Source organism: Hemiscyllium ocellatum, chromosome 3, assembly GCF_020745735.1.
Source record: "Hemiscyllium ocellatum isolate sHemOce1 chromosome 3, sHemOce1.pat.X.cur, whole genome shotgun sequence".
NCBI lineage: Eukaryota > Metazoa > Chordata > Chondrichthyes > Orectolobiformes > Hemiscylliidae > Hemiscyllium > Hemiscyllium ocellatum.
Genome location: NC_083403.1, coordinates 82,820,341 through 82,848,203, shown reverse-complemented (window position 1 = coordinate 82,848,203; position 27,863 = coordinate 82,820,341). Strand labels below are relative to the sequence as shown.

At 40.9% G+C, this 27,863-nt stretch overlaps 1 protein-coding gene across 3 annotated transcripts in view; it reads left to right on the top strand.

Moving 5' to 3' along the window:
- The window catches only part of slc25a27 (solute carrier family 25 member 27), a 39,423-nt gene extending 12,390 nt beyond the window's left edge, over positions 1-27,033 (top strand). The window contains exons 5-10 of one of the 3 annotated variants that reach the window (XM_060821250.1): positions 3,688-3,810; positions 13,687-13,799; positions 17,680-17,764; positions 25,663-25,755; positions 26,506-26,608; positions 26,694-27,033. In XM_060821250.1, coding sequence (XP_060677233.1) covers positions 3,688-3,810; positions 13,687-13,799; positions 17,680-17,764; positions 25,663-25,755; positions 26,506-26,608; positions 26,694-26,765 — 589 coding nt within the window. In that variant the 3' untranslated portion in view covers positions 26,766-27,033. Of the gene's footprint in view, positions 1-3,687; positions 3,811-13,686; positions 13,800-17,679; positions 17,765-18,344; positions 19,331-25,662; positions 25,760-26,505; positions 26,609-26,693 lie in introns of those variants that run through there. The other 2 variants (XM_060821251.1, XM_060821252.1) reach the window with 2 other exon arrangements.
- Positions 27,034-27,863: the final 830 nt, after the last annotated feature.

Sequence of the window (27,863 nt, the reverse complement as noted above, 5' to 3'; positions counted from 1 at the left end):
GGGATGACGTTTTTACAGGGGGCAGGGTGGGAGGAGGTGTAGTCCAGGTAGCTGTAGGAGTCAGTCGGTTTATAGTAGATGTCTGTGTTGAGTCGGTCGCCCGAGATAGAAATGGAAAGGTCTAGGAAGGGGAGGGAGGAGTCTGAGACAGTCCAGATGAATTTGAGGTCGGGATGGAAGGTGTTGGTAAAGTTGATGAACTGTTCAACCTCCTCGTGGGAGCACGAGGCAGCGCCGATACAGTCATCGATGTAACGGAGGAAAAGGTGGGGGGTGGTGCCAGTGTAGTTGCGGTTTCTGAGACAAGGAATAAGGGCCAAACACAGGCAAATACAACTGGTTTAGTTTGGGAAACATGGTCAACATGGACAAGTTGGACCAAAGAGTCTGTTTCTGTACTGTATGACTTTGATGGTGCAAAATAGAATCTGTTGCAATTTAAATCATAGAAATTGTCTTTGAATATATATCTATAAGGCGCTGTTTTAAATTTGGCCATAGCTAGCTTAATTTCCTCACGTTATCATCGGTACACAACATGTCACTTCAAATATATTTCCTAAGCAGATGGAAAAAATTGTAAAGCTCAGACTGCTTAATTTTTTCTGCAGTCCATCACATTAAGGTAAGTGATTCATAACATGTACGTTGTTGGGGTTTCACAACCAGGGGAAATCAGGAAACCAGTATATTATTTTAATAAACTTGATTTATGGGAGGCAACCTATCTAGGGTAGTTCAGTTTGCTGGATCATACCCAGTAATGTTTGTAGCAGACAGGTCATAGAGATATACAGCACAGAAACGGACCCTTTAGTCCAATTCATCTATGTTGACCAGATATCCCATCCCAATCTAGTCCCACCTTCCAGCAACCTTTGTTACATTGCTGAAATCAGTAAATTTCCTGGATATGTGTGTGATATTTGAGTGACAGTTTAGTCCCGACTGGAAAGCTTAAATATGCATGCAAGTGAGAAATACTATATGTATTTATCATAGAATGAGAAGAAAGAATAAACTAGAAACATGAGCATGAAGTGCTAATTTTCATTTCAGAAGAAATTTTAGTCTTGTATACTGGGTAACAGTAAGCTTCAAAGTAAAGGTTGACTATTATTTTGTTGTTTAAAAAAAACAAAATTAATGGCATCACTGTTATTTGTGTGCAATACTGTATCCAAATATTGTTATCTCCATTAGATTTGCATGAACACCATTTCACTGCCAGTCTTAGCATGAAAAAGTATTAAATACCTTTCATTTGTATGGTAAATATACCAGTAATTATTTAAATAATTAAACGTGTCACCGAAAGTTAAATTCTTGTTTATGTTCGTATAAATGCTCTTTTAATGAGGTGACATGTTAATTGGTCCCAATCACCCTCCTGACACTGAAAAGTAATTATAATAAATGAATGGCCTCATTCCTTCAGGTTTTAATTCTGAAAATTTTGAAAATCTTTCTCTTCTTTCTCTCAACTCATTTCTTCTCTTCAATTTTCTTTCTGTAGCTGTTTTGATATTGAATCCACCCACATTAATTTACACTTCCTCATCACTTCCTGCACTTAATATCATGATTCTTAGTAGATTATTTAAGGAAACACAGTTCTTTCTTCCCCCTGTTCATTCATATTCCAAATGTCCAATTTTTCCAAGTTGAAACATTAAGCTCACATTTTCAGCACCCTCCTCCACCACCAAATCCTAGCCACCTGATGACTGGAGGAAGAACACCTCATCTTGGGGGCGCTCTAACCACACGGAAACAGTGTTAATTTCATCAATTTCTTCATCTCCCCATCCCAATCCCAGATCCAACCCTCCAACTCGGCACCGGCTTCTTGAACTGTCCTACCTAACCCCTTCCCACTTATCCGCTCCACCCTCCACTCTGACCTATCACCACCAACCCCCGCCTTCATCCATTTATCACATTCCTAGCTATCTTCCTCCCAGCCCAACCCCCCTTTCATTTATCTGTCAGCACCCCTCTCACATTCCTGATGAAGAGCTTATGCTCGAAATGTCGACTGTCCTGCTCCTTGGATGCTGCCTGACCAGCTGTGCTTTTCCAGCGCCACACTTTTTGACCCTGTATAAAACGTTGATTAATTGAAAAAATGTAAAAAATTGAAACAAGGGCAAAATTAACTAAGAACACACTGTTGGTGCATTGCTATGACAAAAGCTGGGAGTGCCAATATTCACATTACATATCACAGATCTTAATTTCCTTAATATTGTCAATTAATAGTATAAAATAGCTATCTTAAAAACAGACATTTCCCGGAAGTAAAGTTGGAGCTTTTCATCTAAGTACTTTAAATAAGCTAAAAGTGAAAATGATATAGGCATCTCAACAAGAAAAATATCATGAGGTAAGGGAATGACAAGAAAAGGTTAAAACAAAAGGTAAAGGTAACTTTGCACAAAGATGGAAATGTTGGATCATTTGCAGGGTAGGGTTGAGTGTATCAGTTAAAATGTCATCCTTCAAATCCAGGTCAATGGCCTCATCCAGTTGGGATTATACAAAAGTAAAACATTCCAAGCAGATAGACAAACAACTTCACTGTCTCCATCTAAATTTATAAATCTGGTTCATTAACCCATTTTTTTTTCATGAGAGTTGACTAAGCACATATTGTCTGCCGCAATTCTTGTATTACAACAGGAACTAAACTTAGAAGTACTTAATTGGCTATACAGTTTTCTGGTGCCCTGATGTCATGAAAGGCACTACATAAATGCAAATTCTAATTTTTTGTAATCATGAAGCAGATCTGATTCAGATAAACTTTGTGATGAAGTTTGACCTTTGTCCGAAGAAGGTGAATTTAGCAGTTGTTTAAAAGGAGAAGTACAAGTGTTAAGTACATCTGTTTACTAAGTTAATAGTTACTCAGCTAACCATACTGATGCAGTACAGCTAGCTGGTGACCCCCAGTTGTAAGGAATTTTGTCACTTCACAGTCAGATCATTTCAGAAGAGTCAATGATATTTAGATGGTTGGAACATTTAAAATCAGAATCAAAAACTGTGTACTTCACAATGCAGCGAACATGCTTCAGGCTTTTTTAATTCACTCATCGGATGCGGGCATTGCTGGCTAGGCCAGCATTTATTGCCCATCCCTAATTGCCCGCAAACAGTTAAGAGTCAATCATATTGCTGTGGATGTGGAGTCACATGTAGGCTAGACCAGGTAAGGTTGGCAGATTCCTTCCCAAAAGGACATAGGTGAACCAGATGTGTTTTTCCTGATAATTGACAATGGTTTCATGGTCATCATCAGACTCTAAATTGCAGATTCTGTATTGAATTTAAATTCCACCATCTGCCAAGCGGGATTTGAACCCAGGTCCCCAGAACATTATTGGAGTGACTGGATCAGTAGTCTGGTAGTAATACTACTAGGCTGTTATTTGATTGTTGTCCTAATGAAACATCATTGACCTAAAACAGTAACTCTGTTTCTTTTTCCATAAGTTCTGCCGTTTTCTGTTTTTATTTTGTAATTTATAATTGATAGTCTTTGAGATAGTGATTAACTGCAGCCATATCTCACCTAGGTGATAAAGCAATGAAACTAGATCCTCAAGAGACTGATAGAAATAAAAAACAACTTCAAGACTAAGTATTAAATGCAAATGGTATGTTTTATTTATTTTTGGACAGGAAAGCTGTGGTAGGAGGAATGCTGTCTGGTACTATTGGTCAATTTTTTGCCAGCCCAACTGATCTGGTCAAAATCCAAATGCAGATGGAAGGGAGGCGAAGGCTTGAAGGAAAACCACCGAGGTAAGACATGTTTATGGAATATAGCTTTGTGCTATGTGTCATAAATACATGAATTTTACAAAATAACTTCACCAAATATCCTGCCTTACAATCAGGGTACAGAATAGGAGTAGGCCGTGCAATCCCTTGATCCTGCACTGCCATTCATTTAGATATGATTGATCTGTATTTCAACTCTATGTACTTACCTTCAGTTGATATTCCTTTGATATGCAAATGGAACAGAGATCTAATTTTAAAATTATGTCCCTTCATCCTTGATTCCCCCAGAGAATATAGTTTCCCTCAACTTCTTAGTAAATCATTTAAAGATTTAAACTCCTCAACGTGATCGATACTCAATCTCCATTCTCACGAAACTCAGTCTCTTAGTTTAGCCCATAAGACATAGGAGTGGAAGTAAGGCCATTCGGCCCACCAAGTCCATTCTGCCATTCAATCATGGCTGATGGGCATTGCAATGCCACTTACCTGCACTCTCCCCTTATCCCTTAATTCCTTGTGAGATTAAGAATTGATCAATCTCGGCCTTGAAGACATTCAACATCCTGGCCTCCACTGCACTCCGTGGCAATGAATTCCACAGGCCCACCACCCTCTGGCTGAAGAAATGTCTCCTCATTTCCATTCTAAATTGACCCCCTCTAATTCTAAGGCTGTGCCCATGAGTCCTAGTATCCCTGCCTGATGGAAACAAATTCTCAGCGTCCACCCTTTCTAAGCCATGCATTATCTTGTAAGTTTCTATTAGATCTTCCCTCAACCTTCTCAACTCTAATGAATACAATCCCAGGATCCTCAGCTGTTCCTTATATGTTAAGCCTATCATTCCAGGGATCATCCGTGTGAATCTCTGCTGGACATGCTCCAGTGCTCCTGAGGTGTGGGGCCCAAAACTGGATAGAGTATTCTAAATGGGGCCTAACCAGAGCTTTATAAAGTCTCAGTAGCACATCGTTGTTTTTACATTCTAACCCTCTTGAGATAAATGACAACATGACATTTGCTTTTTAACCACGGACTCAACCTACAAGTCAACCTTTAGACAATCTTGGACTAGCACTCCCAGATCCCTTTGTACTTTGGCTTTAGGAATTTTCTCACCATTTAGAAAATATTACATGCTTGTATTCCTTTTTCCAAAGTGCAAGACCTCGCATTGGTTCACATTGAATTTCATCAGCCATTTCTTGGACCACTCTCCTAAACTGTCTAAATCTTTCTACAGCCTTCCCACCTCCTCAGAACTACCTGCCTGTCTGCCTAACCTCGTATCATCGGCAAACTTTGTCAGAATGCCCCCAGTCCCTTCATCCAGATCATTAATATACAGCTGCAGCCCCAACACTGAACCCTGCAGGACACCACTTGTCACTTGTCACTAGCTGCCATTCCAAAAAAGAACCTTTTATCCCAACTCTCTGCCTTCTGTCAAACAGCCAATCCTCAATCCATGCCAGTAGCTCACCTCGAACACAATGGGCCCGCACCTTACTCAGCAGGCTCCTGTGAAGCACCTTATAAGAGGCCTTTTGGAACTCTTAGGTAGATAACATCCACCAAGTTTCCCTGATCTAATTATTACCTCTTATTACCTCTTCAAAGAATTCTAACAGGATTGTCAGGCATGATTTCCCCCTACTAAATAGGCGCTGACTTGTTCTAATCTGACCCTGCACTTCCAAGAATTTAGAAATCTCATCCTTATCGGTGGATTCTAGAATTTTACCTGCAACCAAACTTAGACTAATCAGCCTGTAATTTTCAATCTTTTGTCTTGATTCTTTCTTGAACAAGGGGGTTACAACAGCGATTTTCCAATCATCTGGGACTTTCCCTACTCCAGTGATTTTTGAAAGATTCAGACCAACGTCTCCGCTATTTCTTCAGCCACCTTCCTCTGAACTCTTGGATGTAGCCCATCTGGGCCAGGAGATTTATCATTTTGTTTTACCTTTTAGCTTTTATAGCACTTTCTCTTTTGTAATGGCTACCAAAGTCAACTCTGCCCCTTGACTCTCCTTAATTGTTGGGATAATTTAGTGTTCTTCGGTTATTTAAGTGCATTAGATGATGATTCGCTTTTGAGAATTCTGGCCTGTTGACATTTGATATTGTCAAAGTTTGGTTATTTCTTGATAGAGTCATTGTCAGAGCCTCCACCTTTAATGTGCTTTAAGCTGGCTGATAGCACAATAACTTGAATAATAACTGGTTTATTTAACAGAAAATGTACCAGTGTTCAGAATATGCCTTTTGCAGCAAGATTCTTTAATCTTCTAAATTGTTCATTTAAAATAAAATGTTCGGAGGGATTAAGAGAAAGCAAAAAAATGTGGTTGCTAATGTAAAGGGGACCTCCAAAGTCTATACATGTGAATGTTGAAAGGGGAGCTAATTATTGATCAAAAAGGGGATTTGCATGTGAAGGCAGGCAGCATGACTGTCAAGGGCTGCAGATACATGGCAACATCCTGACCTGTCACCATCCTGACCTGGAAATATATTGCTGCTCCTTTAACGTCATGAGATCAAAATCCTGGAACTCCCCTGGGTGTACCTAATGTTTGAGCCCCTACTGATTTTTCATTACTTTTAATTTTATTTTTATTCTTGTATCAATTTTGGTTTGGAGTTGTGAACTGGAAACCCTGAACTTTTGGATTGTGGGTAAAAGCTTATGTTAAAAGGAAAACAGACCCAACAAGTTTTGTTTATTGATGAGGCCACGTTGTAAATTAATTGTAGGTTGGTTCCTGATAAAAAGATTCAGCAGGTGCTTTGTCACCACAGAAGAATATTATGTTTAAACAGATAGCAGAAGTTAGCCATTGTTGTGAATTAGATTCAGCAAGTCTGGAAAAGACCTTATTTGGTGCCTTTATCCGAGTGAACTGTAAAAGTGACTCTGATCAACATCTTCAGAAAATCAGCCAAGATCCACAATTTATGTCTGTAATAAGAGTCGTTGAAAACCACTGAAATAATCTGGTCAGTTTTGTTAGTTTCTTTTATTTATCCCTTAACTGTGTTTGCTTGTTTGCCTTTTGTGTGATTGGGGCTGAAAAGGAAGCCTGAAGGCTTTAGAGCAAAGAATAGTTGGATTATTTTGTTGTTTAATTTTACTCTGCCAATGTTAATATATTTTTGATAAATTGTTATAGAATATAGAACAGAACAATACAGCGAAGAACAGGCCCTTCGGCTCCCAATATTGTGTCGACCTGTGAACTATTCTCAGCTCGTCTCCCTACACTAACCCGTCATCATCCATGTGCTTGTCTAAGGACTGTTTAAATCTCCCTAATGTGGCTGAGTTGACTACGTTAGCAGGTAGAGCCCTTACCACTCTCTGCGTAAAGAGCCTGCCTCTGACATCTGTCTTAAATTGTAATTTGTAGTTATGCCCCCTCGTACAAGCTGGTATCATCATCCTAGGAAAAAGACTTTCACTGTCTATCCTATCTAATCCTCTGATAATCTTGTATGTCTCTATCAAATACCCTCTTAGCCTTCTTCTTTCCAATGAGAACAGACCCAAGTCTCTCAGCCTTTCCTCATAAGACCTTCCCTCCAGACCAGGCAACATTCTGGTAAATCTCCTCTGCACCAATACTTTGACTTCCCGAAATATGGCAACCAGAACTATATACAAAATTCCAAGTTGTCTTCAGTTTAAGATAAAAACGGCTGTCTGGAATTGATTATTCACTCAGTCCTGGATTGGTCATTTCAAAAGTCTGATTAGGGACCATTGGGATCCATTTTGAGGATCTTTTGAAAGTTGTAGTTCTACTTGTAGTAAATACAGAGGTAGAAAGACTGATTTGGTTCAGCTGTCTATCTCCATCTCATAATATTACACCAAATAGTAGGCAGCTGTTCGAGATAGCAGGTCACCACCACCTTCTTAATGGCAATTAGGGATGGGCAATAAATGCTGACCCAACCAACAAAACCCAGATTCCACGAATTAATTTCTTAGAAAGCACTGAATGAATACTTTGTATTTGTCTTTACCAAGGAGAAAGATGCTACCTCTACCATGGTGAAAGTTGAGGAAGTTCAGTTGCTTGATTGGTTTATAGTTGAGAAGGTATTGAATGGACTTACTGTACTTAAAGTGGACAAGGGACATATCCATCTAAGGATAGTGACAGAAGTGAGAGTGGAAATTGCAGTGGTGCAAGCAATAATTTTTAAGACTTCCTTGGGGTCATATAAGAGGACAGGAGATTTGTAAATGGTACAGCCTTGTTCAAAATGCCAAGCGACTATAGATCAGTTAGTTTAACGTCAGTTGTTGGGAAACTTCTGGAAACAACAATTTGGAGTAAACTTAAGAGTCACATGGACAAATGCAGGTTAAGTGAAGAGGCTAGAAAGGACTTGTTAAGGGAAAATTATATTTGGTAACTGTATTGGAGTTTTTTTAAACTAACAGAAGGTTGATTAGGCCAATGCTGTTGATTTTCTGTGTGGACTCTGGAAATATTTAAATATAGTATCACATGATAGATTGTGAGCAAACTTTGTGGAATAAAAGGAATAGTCATACATTAGATACAAAATTAGCTGAGAGGTAGGAAACAGGTCGCATTGGTTAATAAATGTCTTTGTGGGCTGATAATGTGAGTTTGGGGAAGGCTTGAAGTGGAGTTTCCTGGTGTCCGTGTTAGGACCCGTGCTTTTTTGTGTGTGTGTGTGTGTGTGTGTGTGTGTGTGTGTGTGTGTGTGTGTGTGTATATATATAAAAATAAAGTACGATATTAAAATTGTTTGGACAGTGTGGAACGTGGAAACATTGTAAAACATGAGTGGAATATTATAGAACTTCAAAATGACATAGAGAGAAAGTGAGGACTGCAGTGAGGATGTTGGAGATCAGAGTCGAAAAGTGTGGCACTGGAAAAGTACAGCAGGTCAGGCAGTATCCGAGGAGCAGGTGAGTCGATGTTTCGGGCATAAACCCTTTATCAGGAATGTGACATAGACAAGTTGGTAGAATGCATAGATAGATGGCAGATGAACTTCATTGCAGAGAGGTGTCAGGTCATGCACTTTGTTAGGAAGAATATGGAAAGGCAATATCCATTCGGGAGTGCAACTCCAAGTGTACATGAGCAGAAGGATGGTGTTAGGCAAGAACTTTGAAAAGTTGTTCACAGATAAAGGGATAGCTGGAAAATGGGAAACCTTTTAGAATGAGATAAGGAGAGTCCAGAGATAATATGTTTCTAGTAGGGTGAAAGGCAAGGCTGGTAGGTGTAGGAAATGCTGAATGACTAGAGAAATTGAGGACTTGGTTAAAAGAAGGAAGCACATGTCAGGAAAGGCAGTAGGAGTATATTGAAGAGGAAAATCAGAAGACCCAAAAGGGGACATGAGATAGCTTTGGCAAATAAGGTTAAGGAGAAGCAGGGGGATTTTATAAATACATTAAAGACAAAAAGGTAACTGGGGAGAGAATAACACCCCTTAAGGGTCAGCAAGGCACCCCATGTGTGGGACCACAGGAGAGGGGGAAGATACTAAATAAGGATTTTGAATCCATGTTTACTGTGGAGAAAGACATGGAAGATATAGAAAGTGGGGAAATAGATGGTGACATCTTGAAAAATATCCATATTACAGAGGGGAACGTTCTGTATGTCGTAAATTGCATAAAGGTGGATAAATCCCCAGGACCTGATCAGGTGTATCCTAGAATTCTGTGGGAAACTAGGGAAGTGATTGTTGGGCCCCATGCTGTGATATTTGTATCATTGATAGTTACAGGTGAGGTGTCAAAGACTGGAGGTTGGCTTACGTTGTGCCACTAATTAAGAAAGGTGGTAAGGTAAAGCAAAGGAACTATAGACTGGTAAGTCTGACATCAGTGGTGGACAAGTTGTTGGAGGGAATCCTAAGAGACAGGATTTATATATATTTGGTTAGGCAAGGACTGATTAGGAATGGTCAACATGACTTTGTGCACATGTCTCACTAACTTGATTGCGCTTTTTGAAGAAGTAATGAAGAGGATTGATGAGGGCAGAGCGGTGGATGTGATCTACATGGACTTCAGTAAGGCATTTGACAAGGGTTCTCTTGGTGGACTGATTAGCAGGGTGGAATCTGGGGGAACTAGCCATTTGGATACAGAACTGGTCAGAAGGTAGAAAACAGGTGGTATGAGAGGGTTGGCTTTTAAACTGGAGGCCTGTGGCCAGTGGTGTGCCACAAGGATCAATTGTGGGTCCACTGCTTTTTGTCATTTATATAAATGATTTGGATCTGAACATAGGAAATGTAGTTAATAAGTTTACAAATGACACCAAAATTGGAGATGTAGCAGACGGCAAAGAAGGTTATCTCTGGGTACAACAGGATCTTGATCAGATGGGCAAATGGGCCAAGGAGTGGCAAATGGAGATTAATTTAGATAAATGTGAGGTGTTGCATTTTGGAAAGGCAAATCAGGGCAGGACTTATACACCTAATGGTAGGACCTGGGGAGTGTTGCTGAACAAAGATCTTGGAATGCGGGTTCAGAGTTCCCTGAAAGTGGAATCACAGATATAATGTGTCCTTGCCTTTATTGGTCAGAACATTTGAGTGTAGGAGTTGGGAGGTCATGTTGCGGCAGTACAGGACATTGGTTAGGCCACTTTTGGAATATTGTGTTCAATTCTGGTCTCCCTGGTATAGGAAGGATATTATGAAACTTGAAAGGGTTCAGAAAAGATTTACAGGGATGTTGCCAAGGTTGGAGGGTTTGAGCTAGAGGGAGAGGCTGAATTCAGGCTGTAGCTGTTTTCCCTGGAACGTCGGAGGCTGAGGTGTGACCTTATAGAGGCTTACAAAATCATGAGGGGCATGGATAGGGTAAATAGACAAGATCTTTTCCTCAGGGTGGGGGACTCCAGAACTAGAGGACATAGATTTATGGTGAGAGGAGAAAGATTTAAAAGAGATCTAAGGGGCAACGTTTTCATGTAATACATGTATGAAATGAGCTGCCAGAGGAAGTGGTAGGAGCTGATACAATTACAGCATTTAAAAGGCATTTGGATGGGTATATGAATAGGAAGGGATTAGAGGAATATGGGCCAATTGCTGGAAAATGTGACTAGATTAATTTAGGTTATGTGTTTGGCATGGACAAATTGGACCAAAGGGTCTGTTTCCGTGCTGTAGATCTCTATGACCTGGATGTTCATGTGCATAACTCAGTAAAGGTGGCAGGACAGGTTGAAACAGCAGTTTATAAACCTGACCTTATCCAGCCTTTACTAATAGGGGCATAGAGTACAAGAGGAAACAAGTTACATTTTGAAGTTATAAAGGACACTAATTACATATCAGCTGAAGTTTTATGTATAGTTCTAGGAGCTGCAATTTATGAAGACTGAAGGCATTAGAAAGGGTTCAGAAGAGGTTTACAAGAATTGTTCCAGAGATGAGAAACTTCAGTGACGAAGCTATACTGAAGAAGATGGGATTCTTTCTCTTGGAGAAGAGAAAGTTGAAAGGTGGTTTGATAGAAGTTTTCAAAATCAAGAGCAGTTAGGGAGAAATTATTTCCACTTGAAAAAGGAATGAGATGGAGAGGACACAAAGCTAAAGTAATTCACAAAAAAACATGTGATGTGAGGAAAATCTTTTTCACACATTGGGTTGGAGTGACAATAGACAATAGATGCAGGATTAGGCCATTCTGCCCTTCGAGCCTGCATCACCATTCAATATGATCATGACTGATCATCCTTAATCAGTATCCTGTTCCTGCCTTCTCTCAATAACCCTTGATTCCACTATCTTTGAGAGCTCTATCCAACTCTTTCTTAAATGAATCCAGAGACTGGGCCTCCACTGCCCTCTGGGGCAGAGCATTCCACACAGCCACCACTCTCTGGGTGAAGAAGTTTCTCCTCATCTCTGTCCTAAATGGTCTACCCTGTATTTTTAAGCTGTATCCTCTGGTTCAGCACTCCCCCATCAGCGGAAACATGTTGCCTGCCTCCACAGTGTCCAATCCTTTAATTATCTTATATGTCTCAGTCAGATCCCCTCTCAGTCTTCTAAACTCAAGGGTATACAAGCCCAGTCGCTGCAGTCTTTCAGTGCAAGGTAGTCCCGCCATTCCAGGAATTGACCTCGTGAACCTACGCTGCACTCCCTCAATAGCCAGAATGTCTTTCCTCAAATTTGGAGACCAGAACTGCACACAATACTCCAGGTGTGGTCTCACCAGGGCCCTGTACAGCTGCAGAAGAACCTCTTTGCTTCTATACTCAACCCCTTTAGTTATGAAGGCCTGCATGCTATTAGCCTTCTTCACTACCTGCTGTACCTGCATGCTTACCTTCATTGACTAGTGTACAAGAACACCCAAATCTCTTTGTACTGCCCCTTTACCTAAATTGATTCCATTTAGGTAGCAATCTGCCTTCCTGTTCTTGCCACCAAAGTGGATAACCATACATTTATCCACATTAAACTGCATCTGCCATGCATCTGACCACTCACCTAACCTGTCCAGGTCACCCTATAATCTCCTAACATCCTCCTCACATTTCACCCTGCCACCCAGCTTAGTATCATCAGCAAATTTGCTCATGTTATTACTATGACCATCTTCTATATCATTAACATATATTGTAAAAAGCTGCGGTCCCAGCACTGATCCCTGCGGTACCCCACTGGTCACTGCCTGCCATTCCGAAATGGAGCCGTTTATCACTACTCTTTGTTTCCTGTCAGCCAACAAACTTTCAATCCAAGTTAGTACTTTGCCCCCAATACCATGCGCCCTAATTTTGCTCACTAAACTCCTATGTGGGACTTTATCAAAAGCTTTCTGAAAGTCCACGTGCACTACATCCACTGGATCTCCCTTGTCCATCTTCAGAGTTACATCCTCCAAAAATTCCAGAAGATTAGTCAAGCATGATTTCCCCTTCATAAATCCATGCTGACTCTGACCTATCCTGTTACTACTATCCAGATGTGTCATAATTTCCTCCTTTATAATAGACTCCAGCATCTTTCCCACCACTGAGGTCAGACTAACTGGTCTATAATTTCCTGCTTTCTCTCTCCCACCTTTCTTAAAAAGTGGTACAACATTAGCCACCCTCCAATCCGCAGAGTGCTCCCTGAAAGTTGATGGAAGCAGGTTCATCATGGCATACACAAAGACATTAAATGATTATTTGAATAAAAACGATATGTGGGGTTAATGGGAGAAAATAGGAGGATAGAATTAAGTGAGATCACTCCGAGAAACAGCACAGATAAGATTGGAAAATTAATCTCCTTTTGGGCTGTAACAATGCTGCAAACACATTGTTGCCTTAGACAAATACTTACTTTCAAGAGAACAGGCCAAAAACTAACCATGCCTTTTTTAAAAATTGAATATACATGCTTACATACCTAATCTGTGTATCTAAGTAAGAAATATCTTGCATAAATTTGTGTATTAAGAAATGCTTTTCCTGATTTAATTGTAGTCTTCTGCCTAACACTGATTAGGTGCATCTACAAACTATGTCCAGGTTTTGACCCTTCATCTTTCGCTATCAAGACCTGGGAAAGGTCGAGACCAAGGCCCACAAGTTAATTGAACTATTTTAAATGCACTTAATTAACAGCAAAGGTTTGGGAAACTGAAGTTCTTTGCTGTGAAAAATAAGAGCAGGAAAAGATTGAAGTTCTTAACATAATGAAGGGATTAGATCATATTTAAGCCATATATGCACAAGAGAACTTTTGGACATCAGAATTGTTCAGTTTGAAGTAGTTCACCAGCTAATTCTAGATCTTGGGTTTGTTGGTTATGCTGTTGTATATGATAATGCAGACATCATTGACTTATAATCTTGTTTTCAGAGTTCATGGCGTCTTCCATGCTTTTAAGAAAATTCTTTCAGAAGGTGGAATCCGAGGTCTGTGGGCTGGATGGGTTCCAAATGTACAGAGAGCTGCACTAGTGAGTCTGGGAGGTAACCCTAAAAATCAATGAGCTATTTGTTAAAAACATTAGATATTTATAATAGTAAGTTCTGCAAAATCTAATGACATTTCTCAAAATCAATACTGCTGATTCTGAAAGGATAAAGCTAGAACATGTAAACACCAGGCAAGAAATCTTATGTATTATCAAAATATGATTACGCAATATTCAGCAACCTTTGCATCTTGTCAGATATTGAAGTAGACTTCCTTTGTTCAAGCAAGCTATGAGCAACATTCAGGACATGGCTATTGTGTGGCAAGTGCCAGACAATCATGATTTTCAAAAAGAGAGTATCACCCACTCCAGTCTGATGGACATTCAATGGCATTACCATCACTGATGCCCTACAAGATCAATGTCCTGGCCATTACCATTACTGGAATTTTAACAGGACCAGCTAAATACATACTATGCCTTCAACAGCAGATCAGAGAATCACATTCTGAGAATTCTCTGATGGGTAACTAGTTGCTGCCATCCAGAAGAAGTCTGGATGTCGGAAGTTGGAATTGTGATGCATGATTGCAGCTGCAACACCAAAATAGCGAAATACCATTCAGAACAAAGCAACCCGCCTGATTGGGCTTTATCCACTTACAAGATGGCTGGCAGAAAGTCTCCTTCGATGATATCTGTTCTTCTTTGGCAAAGGTAGTGGGTTTGACAAGGGCAGCAAATCCCTGGGAACAACATATCTGTGCATTCCCCTCCAACCTATACACCATCCTGACTTCAAGTGAGTCACAGTTCGTTTGTTGTTGCTGAATCAAAATCTTAACTGCCTTCTGAACAGCAAGTGTATTTTTGACACTTCAAGAATGTGAATCACGGGAGATCCAAGATGGCGGCGACTCAGCAAGTCTGAGTTTACAGTGCTCTTCCCAAAACCTGGGTAAAGTGAGTTACTCACCCCCACCACACTTACCAAACCACCCAAAAAAATTTTCTAACCTTAATTAGCTGTTCACTATTATATTTAAGCAGTTTAATATTAAGTGGATAATGAGTAAACCAAAGGGATCCCGCAGCTCTCAGAAAACAAAGACCCCTCCCCCACCCTCCTCTCCTCCTCCGGCTGCAGCTGATGTAAAAACAGGCCTTGAAGAGATGATTGCCAGGCTGGAAACGACACTCGTCAATTTCATCGCAGAATCCAGACAGAGATGGAACTCATTCGAAGAAAAGCTACAAAAGTACAGCCAGGCTCTCGAGGAATTACAGGGCCGAGTGAAGGGGGCGGAGCTAAAGGCCACGACCTCCGAGGCTGCAGCTCAAACAGCTGCAGAACAGGTGCGAGCTCTGGAGCAGAGAGTCCGGGCCTTTGAAATCTACATGGATGACCTGGATAATAGAAATCGGAGAAAGAATATCCGTCTTCTGGGCCTCCCTGAACAAGAAGAGAAGGGACAGTTAGCAGCATTTCTGGAGCGATGGCTGCCCCAGCTTTTAAACCTGGGGGCTGAAACTGACCGGGTAAGGGTGGAGTGGGCCTACCGGGTCGCAGTACGCGGATCTGGCCCAAACCAGCGCCCACGCCCGGTCCTGTTCCGGCTGCAGAGTTATAGGGAGAGGCAGATACTCCTGGACGCCTCCAGAAAGCTTGGAAAGGATCCTAAAGCTATGATTCATGAAGGATCCAAGATTATGTTATTTCAGGACTTCTCCCCGGCTTTGGCACGAAGGAGGAAGGCGTTTGATGAGGTGAAGAAATGTCTAAGGAACTTAAATATTCAATACACCTTACGCTACCCAGCGACGTTATGCTTTAACCACGAAGGATCCGAGTATAATTTTAGATCACCAGAAGAGGCTAAGGAACTTTTAGACTCGTTTAAATAAATCGTAAGAGACAATTTATGTTGGCTTGCCTCTTCCACACTCCGTGGGGAGAAATGGATACTTTACTCTACTTTACTTTTGCTTCTGGGAACAGGGTTGTCTTCCCTTGCTATTTTATGTTATTATACTTAACTGTAATTTGTTGGAGTTGTAATTTTATAGTTATGTGTGTTTGTACATGGCATTGATGCTATCAGATATACTCAGGTATGGGTGGGGAGGGGTGGGGGTGGGGCGCTCACTGTTAACTCTAGCTCGGTATTATATCTAAATCCTATTAAGGAGCGCCCGGGTCAAGGGTGGGACACTGTTTGGGAGAGGATATGGTGGACCTTTAGAAAGGAAGTAAGGCCCCCTGAGAATAAGGGGGAGGATCTCCATTCAAACATGTTTTATTTTTTTTGTTCTTATTGTTTGGAAATAGTTTCCTTTTTATTATACTGTTTTGAGTGTATTAGAGAACATTTTTTCTTGTTTGAAGGATGTAAGTGACTCAACTATACACTCTGGATAATTGTGGATTAGTAGTTAACTGAGTTTCATTGTTTTTCTTTCTTCTTTAGTATCATTCCTTTGAATTGTGATGATTATATATTTAAGATCTATTTTTATATTAATGTTTGTGCTTGAAAGTTCTGTTTATTTTTGTAAATCTGTCAAAATATTAAATTTCTAATAAAAATATCTTTTAAAAAAAAAGAATGTGAATCACTACCACCTTCTCAAATGAACAACAAATACAGGGCTTGTCGGCGTTGCTCCTATCACGTGAATGAATTGCTAAAATTCTACTTAAACATGATGGATTAATGTTGAATCATTTTAAGTGGTGATTTTGTGCAAAATCCACAGGTTTCTGTGCTGATGCAAAACATTTTCATCAAACACAAACATATGTTTCTTGATAAATTGGATTAAATTGCATGCTACAGAAACCGTTTGATTATTTTACAAGTCTTTTAAAATGGAACAACCTAGTAAGGCTAATATAAAAGCAAAATAACGTGGATGCTGAAATTCTGAAATGATAGAAAATAGTGGAAATACTCAGTATGTCAGACAGTTTATCAGAGAGGAACTGAGTTTATGTCTCCGGTTATTGAGCTCTCATCAAAATTGGAAAAAGTCAAAGATGGAGCAAATACCTCCTACCTTTTACCAATTTTGAGTGACTGAAGTGACTCCTATTGCAAAGTACATACGTACAAGCATTGGGCAAGGGCAACGATCAGGCATCTAACCACTGTAGACTAACCTGTAATATTTACAAATTAAGCTTATATGTAAGGTTGATAGCTTGATTACAGTGGAACTGTATCCGGTCATGAAATATCATCAGCTTCACATCAGGACTTGAGGAAAAAATACCAGAAGTGGAAATATAGAAGTACATTATATTTCAAAAGAGAGAACGATCTTCCAGTCGTTCAGTGATTAGTACTGCTGCTTCACAGCACCAGAAACCCGGGTTCAATTCCAGCCTTGGGCAACTGACTGTGTGGAGTTTGCACATTCTCCCCGTGACTGCGTGGGTTTCCTCTGGGTGCTCCGGTTTCCTCCCACAGTCCAAAGATGTGCAGCTTAGGTGAATTGGCCATGCTAAATTGCCCATAGTGTTCAGGGATATGTAGGTTAGGTGCATTAGTCAGAGGTAAATATAGAGTAGGGGAATGGACCTGTGTCACTGTGGACTTGTTGGGCCGAAGGGCCTGTTCCCACACTGTAGGGATTCTGATTCTGATCCATCAATCTTTCATCATTTGTTTTTAGCAACACATGCAAATTTGAAATGAAACTGGATATTTATGACGTTGCTACCTCCTATCTGTATCAGATGGAATCAGTTTGGTAAATGCCCTGTACTTATTCATCAAGATGATGTCATTAAACAATAAATACAGGATTATCTTCCACACAGAAGTACACTGCCTTGATCATATTATACATTCCTCTATCCCCTATAGTTTTTTGCATTCCTTTTGCATTTTAAATTTCCTAACCCCTTTTATTGATGATTTTGTGCTTAGATCTAACAACGTATGATACAGTGAAACACTTCTTACTACGACACACAAGTCTGAAAGACAACAGCTTATGCCATGGCTTATCAAGGTACCAATTTTTTTTCCTAAAAATCTCATTCAACTATGTTTATATATAAGTATTTCTTGCAAACAACTTGAGCTATGACTGCAGTACTGTAAATATTTCCTAAAAGTATTGTAGTGACTGGACATGTTTTATTTATGACTGCTCATGTCTGATTGATACCTGGAAAAAGAAAATACTATATCTTGTGAAAATCCTCAAGCCAAATCTCTTCAATTTGACATGTAATTTTTTTTCCATTCTACCAATTTTCCATTAACGTTTTACCATTTTATTAGGTGCAAGAAATTGTTTAATTCATGCTATTTCTTATTACATAAGACTCAAATGGAAAACATTTACAGAAGCAGGGTATTGAGAATGCTGGATATCTGAAATAACAATAGGAAGTACTGGAAACACTCAGCAGGTTAAATATTTGTGACAAGAGAAACTGAATTAACATTTATGGTCTACAACCTTTCATCAGAATTCTAAATCTAATTTTGGGTGCTCTATTGTTTCTTAAATCAAGTTATTTGACAGATCTCACAAATTGTTTTGATTGTTCCTTTCAAGGGCTTAATTTTTTTTTTTTTTTTAGATTAGACTTACAGTGTGGAAACAGGCCCTTCGGCCCAACAAGTCCACACCGACCCGCCGAAGCGCAACCCACCCTTACCCCTACATTTACCCCTTACCTAACACTACGGGCAATTTAGCTTGGCCAATTCGCCTGACCCGCACATCTTTGGACTGTGGGAGGAAACCGGAGCACCCGGAGGAAACCCACGCAGACACGGGGAGAACGTGCAAACTCCACACAGTCAGTCGCCTGAGTCGGGAATTGAACCCGGGTCTACAGGCGCTGTGAGGCAGCAGTGCTAACCACTGTGCCACCGTGCAGACTTTTTTTCTCTTTATGGTTCTGTACTGCAAAGAAATTCTAAAATTGTCATTTTTAAATTGCAGCCCATTTCATGTCAAATGATTATTAGATAACTTGTATGTTTAATTTGGCTCTGTATATTTTTCTAGTTCTGTATCTTGGTCATGCTCTCAGGTCTTTTTATTTTTCTAGAAAGACCTTTGTTGCCATTTCCATTGCTGTAGTGTTGTAGGGATGGGATGGATTTGGAATCCTTTCAACCAAGTCAAAGACTGTTTCTTCCCCTTATGGTGTTACTGTTTCTTTCACATTTCCTCTGTCCCCACTGAGCTCATTTGCTGCTGCAGCTACCAGTGTGTTTCCTGCTGGCTATGTTAATACAACTCTTTCGTTTGTCAGAGTTAGCAATGGCCAGATTTCCCTCTGACAGCAGTGTTGAGAAATATATTCATCTTTCCCAGTACAAAGACAGTCCTCTCAAATTTAAAATTGTTGTTCAGTTAAGTTGTCATCCTAATTCTAAAACTAACTTGTGATTTTCTTTTTGAGAAAGTTCACAAGGATTTATTGCATTAGCCACCATCAGAACAGTAATGAGAAAAATCTGAGCAATGAGCCCTTGAAAGAAAGAATCAAAAGAATTGACTTTAAAGTTTGTGAAAGATATTTAGTCAATGGAGAAGTGTTAAACTCTGACCAGTCATACTGCAAAATTTTCATTACAATACTTGCATTTGCTGAACAAGAAATTGGTCTTTGATTTTCTTACTTGATAGCAACCAGAATGTAAAAGGTGATGCAGAGTGTTAATAGTTTACAAATTAGGACCCTTTTGTTTTGCAAATCCCACTTGTAACACAAAGTCTTAAAATGTTCCTGATCTGGAATGAAATAATCTGAATAAACTCAACAGTGACTGTTTTTCAATAGTAAAAAACAGCTAAGTCTAAGGTTATATGTGTCCTGTATTGCTGCCATTTTGCAAGGAGTCTCTTCTGTAAGGATAATCAGAAATGAAGCTAGATAAATTAGCTTCCAATTCAGAGTAAATGCATTCGCTATGTAAAAGCTATCCATCAGCTCTGCTGAGAGAGGGTGACTGTTGTTCAGTGATTAGATGCAAGTTCAACTGCAAAGCAAAGTAACATGTGCAGCAGCTGTGTTCTTTATACAACACAGGAATCCAAGGTCATTTGTGCCACTGCCTACTTACAATGCTTTTGTTTCCCTCTTAATAATTAACACAACAAATCTGGATTCTTATCAAACCTTTTGTTTTCATGATCTGTGAAATTCAGGCTTTACAAACCTAACCTTCCATACCACGAGAGGGGTTTCAGCCAAACAAGTAGGAAATTAGCATATTTCATAAATCTCTTAGGTGAAATATAATATCCACTAATGATTTAAAAGCATATCATATCAATTATGAAAATAATGGACAAGTCAAATATTTGTTAAGATCTGGCTGTATAGGTCATAATTATTTAAAGAAGATAGTGTGTGAAGGAATAATGTGAAGGTAAGAAAATAAATGACAGGACTCCAATGTTAAATTGAGACACCAACAAAATCATTTTTTATGTGAACAACTTAAATTACAAGCAGTAATGAGTAAATAGTTACACTGAATAAATAAGATAATGATTCTAAACAATATGAATTTCCGTGTAAACCTCATCACAACAGAATTAATGCAGTATTATCATTTTTACTGTGGTTTCACACCAATAGGCTTTTAAACATATTCATACTCAGTAAAGCATTTCCTTTTCACTCTGGATCTGGCTGCATATACTACACCTCAAGTCTATGGTATAACCTTATCAATATGACCTCCTTGTCTGAGTACAGGCATAGCTGACATTAACACGTCACAGTCCACCAGGTGCACATAGACACTCCCTCGATGTCTAGCCTATAACTAAACTTTTACAGATCTGCGTGGCCCTGCCCAATTCTCCAGATCTCCCTTCTTCTCTCTCTAAACAGAGAAAACTGAATTCTTTGCATCCAGTTTGTTGTGCTTAAGCAATGTACTTATGTTTTAAAACCAAGCCCACAAGTTTTAGTTTGGAGCTCAGCTCAACTCTGGACAGTTTTCTCCATAACAACCTCAGGAATGTCTTGTTTTTAGAAGCCTCTAAGCCATGTCAAATCTTCAAACGTTGGTAAGTACACAGAGGCAGAATAAAGCATGTTAAAAGCAAAGAGCCTTTAATTCACCTTAAACTGAAATGAAAACTCTACATTTTAACCCTCAACTCAGCCCACAATAGACACCATTACAACACTCTCTCGGCGGAGCAGGTAACGGCTGTCTGGTGGTGTTTTTTATAAGTTGCGGGTATAGTCCAGTTTTTGTTTTTTAACGGCTAAAATTTAAAGTTTTTTTCAGCGCCTAGCGGACCCGGAAGCTGGTGTTGCGCTAGCTTACCTGGGAAGGTTTTTTCTTTCTTATATAAGCGCGCAGGCGAAGAACCCGAGGCACTACAGGGGTAGAGCCTCCCACCCACCCTCCTCCTCTAACCTAATAATAAGACCCGTTGTGGTAAGCAGGTAAGTGCTGCATTTTACTTGTTTGTTTCTTTAGATCTAGTTTTTTAAAGTTTACCTTTTAGAGGGATGGCAGCGAAGGCAGTGCAATGTTCCTCTTGCAACATGTATGAGATGAGGGAAGCCATTAGCGTCCCTGCTGATTACACTTGCAAGAAGTGCACCCATCTCCAGCTCCTCCAAGACCGTGTTAGGGAGTTGGATGAACTGCGGATCATTCGGGAGGCAGAGGTGGTCATAGATCAGAGCTTTAGGGAAGTAGTTACTCCGAAAGTTATAGAGAGATGGGTGACAGTGAGGGGGAGTGGGAGGAAGCAGCCAGTGCAGGGACCCCCTGCGGTCATTCCCCTCAAGAACAAGTATACCGTTTTAGATACTTGTGGGGGGGATGACTTACCAGGGGTAAGCAACGAGGTTCAGGCCTCTGGCACGGAGCCTGTCCCTGTTGCTCAGAAGGGAAGGGTGGAGAAAGGTAGAGCGATAGTTATTGGGGACTCAATAGTGAGGGGCACAGATAGGCGGTTTTGCGGGGGCGACAGAGACTCACGATTGGTATGTTGCCTCCCAGGTGCAAGGGTACGTGATGTCTCTGATCGTGTTTTCCGGCTCCTTAAGGGGGAGGGGGAGCAGCCCCAGATCGTGGTCCACGTTGGAACCAACGACATAGGTAGGAAGAGGGGTGAGGATATTAGGCAGGCTTTCAGGGAGCTAGGTTGGAAGCTCAGAGCTAGAACGAACAGAGTTGTCGTCTCTGGTTTGTTACCCGTGCCACGTGATAGAGAGTCGAGGAATAGGGAGAGAGAACAGTTAAATGCGTGGCTACAGGGATGGTGCAGGAGGGAGGGATTCCGGTTTCTGGACAACTGGGGTTCTTTCTGGGGAAGGTAGGACCTCTATAAACAGGATGGTCTACACCTGAACCTGAGGGGCACCAGTATCCTTGGGGGGAGGTTTGCTAGTGCTCTTTGGGAGGGTTTAAACTAACTCTGCAGGGGCATGGGAACCTGGACTAGCTTTAGGGACAGGACCTTGAGTGTAGGGAGGTTAGGAACAAGGCATCGATCTCGAGGGAGGGTGCCTGTAAACAGGAAGGTGGCTTGAAGCGTGTATACTTCAATGCCAGAAGTATAAGAAATAAGGTAGGTGAACTTGCAGCGTGGGTTGGTACCTGGGACTTCGATGTTGTGGCCATTACAGAGACGTGGGTAGAACAGGGACAGGAATGTCTGTTGCAGGTTCCAGGGTTTAAATGTTTTAGCAGTGTCAGAGATGGGGGTAAAAGAGGGGGAGGTGTGGCATTGCTTGTCAAGGATAGTATTACAGCGGTGGAAAGGACGATGGAGGAAGACTTGCCATGTGAGGTAGTTTGGGCTGAGGTTAGAAATAGGAAAGGTGAGGTCACCCTGTTAGGAGTTTTCTACAGGCCTCCTAATATTCCGAGAGAAGTAGAGGAAAGTATTGCGAGGATGATTCAGGAGAAGAGTGAAAGTAGCAGGGTGGTTGTTATGGGGGACTTTAACTTCCCAGATATTGATTGGGAAAGCTATAGCTCGAGTTCGTTAGATGGGTCGGTGTTTGTCCAATGTGTGCAGGAGGGTTTCCTGACACAATATGTAGACAGGCCAACAAGAGGTGAGGCTATACTGGATTTGGTTCTAGATAATGAACCAGGCCAGGTGTTAGACTTGGAGGTAGGTGAGCACTTCGGGGACAGTGACCACAACTCGGTGACTTTTACTCTAGTGATGGAGAGGGATAAGTGTTATAACTCTGCAGGGCAAGAGTTATAGCTGGGGGCAGGGAAATTGATGCGGTGAGGCATGACTTAGGATGCGTGGGTTGGAAAAATAGGCTTCAAGGGAAGAACACAAATGATATGTGGAGATTGTTCAAGGAACAGCTATTGGGTGTCCTTGATAAGTACGTACCAGTCAGGCAGGGAGTAAAGGGTCTTGTGAGGGAGCCGTGGTTTAATAAGGAATTGGAATCCCTTGTGAAAGGGAAGAGGGCGGCCTATGTAAAGATGAGGCGTGAAGGTTCAGTTGGGGCGATTGAGAGTTATAAGGTAGCCAGGAAGGATCTAAAGAGAGAACTAAGAGCAGTGAGAAGGGGACATGAAAAGTCCTTAGTTGGTAGGATTAGGGAAAACCCAAAGGCTTTCTATAGGTATGTCAGGAATAAAAGGATGACTAGGGTAGGTATCGGTCCAGTCAAGGATAGTAGTGGGAAGTTGTGCATGGAGGCGGAGGAGATTGGAGAGACACTAAATCAGTACTTTTCGTCAGTATTCACTCAGGAACAGGACACTGTTGCTGATGTGAATATTGAGTCACAAGTGATTAGAATGGATGGCCTTGAGGTATGTAGGGAAGAGGTCTGGGGAATACTGGAAAGGATGAAAATAGATAAGTCCCCTGGGCCTGATGGCATTTATCCTAGGATCCTCTGGGAAGCTAGGGAGGAGATAGCGGAGCCATTGGCCTTGATTTTTATGTCGTCGTTGTCTACGGGAGTAGTGCCAGAAGACTGGAGGATAGCGAATGTGGTCCCCTTGTTCAAGAAGGGGAGTAGGGATAGCCCAAGTAACTATAGGCCAGTGAGTCTCACTTCTGTTGTGGGCAAAGTCTTAGAGAGAATTGTAAGAGATAGGATTTATGAACATCTGGATAGGAATAATGTGATCAAGGATAGTCAGCATGGTTTTGTGAAGGGCAGGTCGTGCCTCACAAACCTTATTGAGTTCTTTGAGAAGGTGACCAAGGAAGTGGACGAGGGTAAAGCAATAGATGTGGTGTATATGGATTTTAGCAAGGCGTTCGATAAGGTACCCCATGGTAGGCTAATGCAAAAACTACGGAGGTATGGCATTGAGGGTGCATTAGAGGTTTGGATTAGGAATTGGCTGGCTGGAAGGAGACAAAGGGTAGTAGTTGATGGTATAGGTTCATCTTGGAGTGCAGTTACTAGCGGTGTTCCACAAGGATCTGTTTTGGGACCATTGCTGTTTGTCATTTTTATAAATGACCTAGAGGAGGGGCTTGAATGCTGGGTGAGCAAGTTTGCGGATGACACAAAAGTCTGTGGAGTTGTGGACAGAGAAGAAGGATGTGGCAGGTTACAGCGGGATATAGATAAGTTGCAGAGCTGGGCAGAAAGGTGGCAAATGGAGTTCAATGTAGCTAAGTGTGAAGTCATTCACTTTGGTGGGAGTAACAAGAAGATAGATTACTGGGCTAATGGTAGGCTACTTGGTAGTGTGGATGAGCAGAGGGATCTTGGTGTCCATGTACACAGATCTCTGAAAGTTGCCACCCAGATAAATAGTGCTGTGAAGAAGGCATATGGCGTACCTCTTTATTGGTAGAGGAATTGAGTTCCGGAGTCTTGAGGTCATGTTGCAGTTGTATAAGACTCTGGTGCGGCCTCATCTGGAGTATTGTGTGCAGTTTTGGTCGCCATACTATAGGAAGGACGTGGAGGCATTGGAACGAGTGCAGAGGAGGTTTACCAGGATGTTGCCTGGCATGGTAGGAAGATCGTATGAGGAAAGGCTGAGGCACTTGGGGCTGTTCTCATTGGAGAAAAGAAGGTTTGGGGAGATTTGATAGAGGTGTACAAGATGATTAGGGGTTCAGATAGGGTTGACAGTGAGAACCTTTTTCCGCTAATGGAGTCAGCTGTTACTAGGGGACACAGCTTTAAATTAAGGGGTGGTAGGTATAGGACAGATGTTAGGGATAGATTCTTTACTCAGCGGGTTGTGAGTTCATGGAATGCCCTGCCAGTAGCAGTGGTGGACTCTCCCTCTTTATGGTCATTTAAGCGGGCATTAGATAAGCATATGGAGGTTATTGGGCTAGTGTAGGTTAGGTAGGATTTGGTCGGCGCAACATCGAGGGCCGAAGGGCCTGTACTGCGTTGTATTTTTCTATGTTCTATGTTCTAAAAGGTAACTAGGCATATGTTGACCTGAAAGACTATTAAAAAATTGCCTTGCTGCCTCTCCTCTACCTTAATACATGCACATTGCCAGTAAACATCAGGATGGTTAAAAAAAATCAGCAGTGGAATACCATTGTACATGATATGTACTAACACACACACTGATTAGTTCAAGGTTCAGATACCCGTATTCTATTCCAGTAAGTTCCCGATCAAAACAGCAATGACACAGAGATGTGACAAGCTACTGCAGAAGCTGCTACAGTTGGAATGCACTGCGATCAGAAGCTATCCTTGAGCTAATTCAGAGTAGGTGTAGGCTGATACCAGGGAGTAAAATCACTCATTCTCACCCTTTGGCCACTGCAACTCATCACCAAGAGAAACCAAAACCAATTGGAACGCTTAAAGTATAATGCCATAACAATGAAAAATGGTACAATGCAATAATCATTTTTAGTTCAAGCTATACTGAAAATATGTTGTTTCTTACAAATTAACAGATTTGATATACCTTTTTAAAACTTTTGCTCAGCATTTGTTCAGGATTTGTTGCTGCCACCATGGGAACCCCTGCTGATGTCATTAAAACCAGAATCATGAATCAGACAAGAGATAAACAAGGAAGGCAAGTAAGATACATTTGTATTGGGGTAAGAGTGTCCTTCAATGCGTGTCTTACTAGAATTCCAATCCCAGTATGGTGTCCTGCACGCAGTGGGGATACCTGGTCTACAGGGAGTTGGGGGTGTGGTAGGAGATGTAAGGGTTTGGGGCAACTGTTGTTTGAATTGGGAAGAGGTGGCAAAGGCTTGAATCAGTTAACCAGGAAGGATCAGAGGATTAAAAACGTTTAGCTTAATTGAAGTAGAATCTTTTGAATTCTTTTCCATAAATGGATCGTTTTGGGCGATTGCAAGTAACTTGACATTCGGATTCCTGAATTTTCTGGGCAATTTCCACAGCTGTGTCAGGAATTCTACATGGTTCCAACATGCAACTCCAGTCAAGTATTTGAATGTGGCAATATCTGGACCAAGGTTTATTCAGAGTTGGCAAATTCTGAAAAAACAAGATCTTTATGTCCTGTTGAAGCATCTTCTTTAAAGTTGAACTTTTTGTCATCAACTCTGTAGCCATTTAATGTTCTGTTAAATAAAATCATTGTTTTTTTGCATTTACTTTCAATTGGTTTATGCCTCATTGCACATCACTATAAATCATAGAATCACACAATATAGAAGAGACCCTACAGACCATCAAGTCTGTACCGTCAAGAGGCAGTAAGGATCTAAAAAGCATTGTATAGAAAGCTTTAAAAAATTATTTTTATTTCATTGATTCCAAGAGTTCCATATTTGTTCATTTTTGCTACTAGGGGTTTATTATACACCTCCACAATGGATTGCCTGATGCAGACAGTAAAGAAAGAAGGATTGATGTCATTGTATAAAGGATTTCTGCCGACCTGGGCAAGGATGGTAAATGTTTCTGTATCATTTAAAAATATACCCTTCTACAGCTTTTGTGGTTTTTGCATTAACTAGATTTTAATTTCTGTTTCAGGCACCTTGGTCATTAACATTCTGGCTCACATTTGAACAAATCAGAAAAATCACAGGCCTCCATTCATTTTGACACCATTTCAGAGCAGATTCTGATTTAACTTCTGTGAAGTTCCCTTTGAGGACTGTATCATCGAGCACCATGCAGCTTTGGGTAGGCTCGGAATTAAAAATGCCCTATGGAAACCGGTTCATGGTAGTCATCCCAGCTCTCAGTATGGATGTTGCAGTCAGCATGAACATTTAACAGTTAACTTCACTTAAGTTCAGTATACTTTTGTGTCAGGAAGATTCAGCTGTGTATTACTATAAATGATTAAAATACTGAATTTTTGTATTAATTTGATGGCTGTGAAATTTATGAGGACATGTTCTAAACCTAGGGAGGGCTAGGCTGATAGGACAGACCCACCAGAGGTTGTGCCAATTTGGTCACTAGTCAGGAGGGATTTGTTCTGAGAGATCTCAATATTGACCCTGGACTCTTTGAAGTCTCATGGTATCAAACTAAATATAACCATGAAAATTTCCTGCATTTGGAAGAAACATTAGATGAGGGGAACAAAGGCACAGAATGTAAGCTTGGTGATGGACACTGAAGTCTTTTACCTAGAGTGGGTCAATAATACTAACTGAACTGGCTAAGTTCTTACTGCTTGCCTGGGCATGGTGCAAATGGTGAGGGAACGAACAAGAGTTATGGAACCTTATCTTGACCACCTTACCTATTGTGGATATACCTGTCCAGGACACCGTAGATAGGAATGGTCACTGCACAGTCATTGTGGAGACATCTTCTCACTGACGATGACTTCCAATGTGTTTTGTACCACGACCACTGTAGTAAAGGGGATAGATTCAGCTTCAAGCTGTTCATCCCTGAGGTACTGTAGGACATCAGCAATAACTGAACTGTATTCAACCACTATCTAATCTTATAGACCTCTACCATTACCACTAAGCCATGGGACCGAGTGCAGGAAGTCACTCCAGAAGCAATAGGTGCACCTAAAATGAGGTGTTTACTGGAGATGCTACAACAAAGGACTATTTCATTGCTAAACAGGAGGAAGTAACTTGTAACAAACAGAGCTTAATGATCCCTAACCAACAAATTAGATCAAAGCTTTGCATTCTTGCCACATGTATTAGTGAATGGTGGTGGACAATC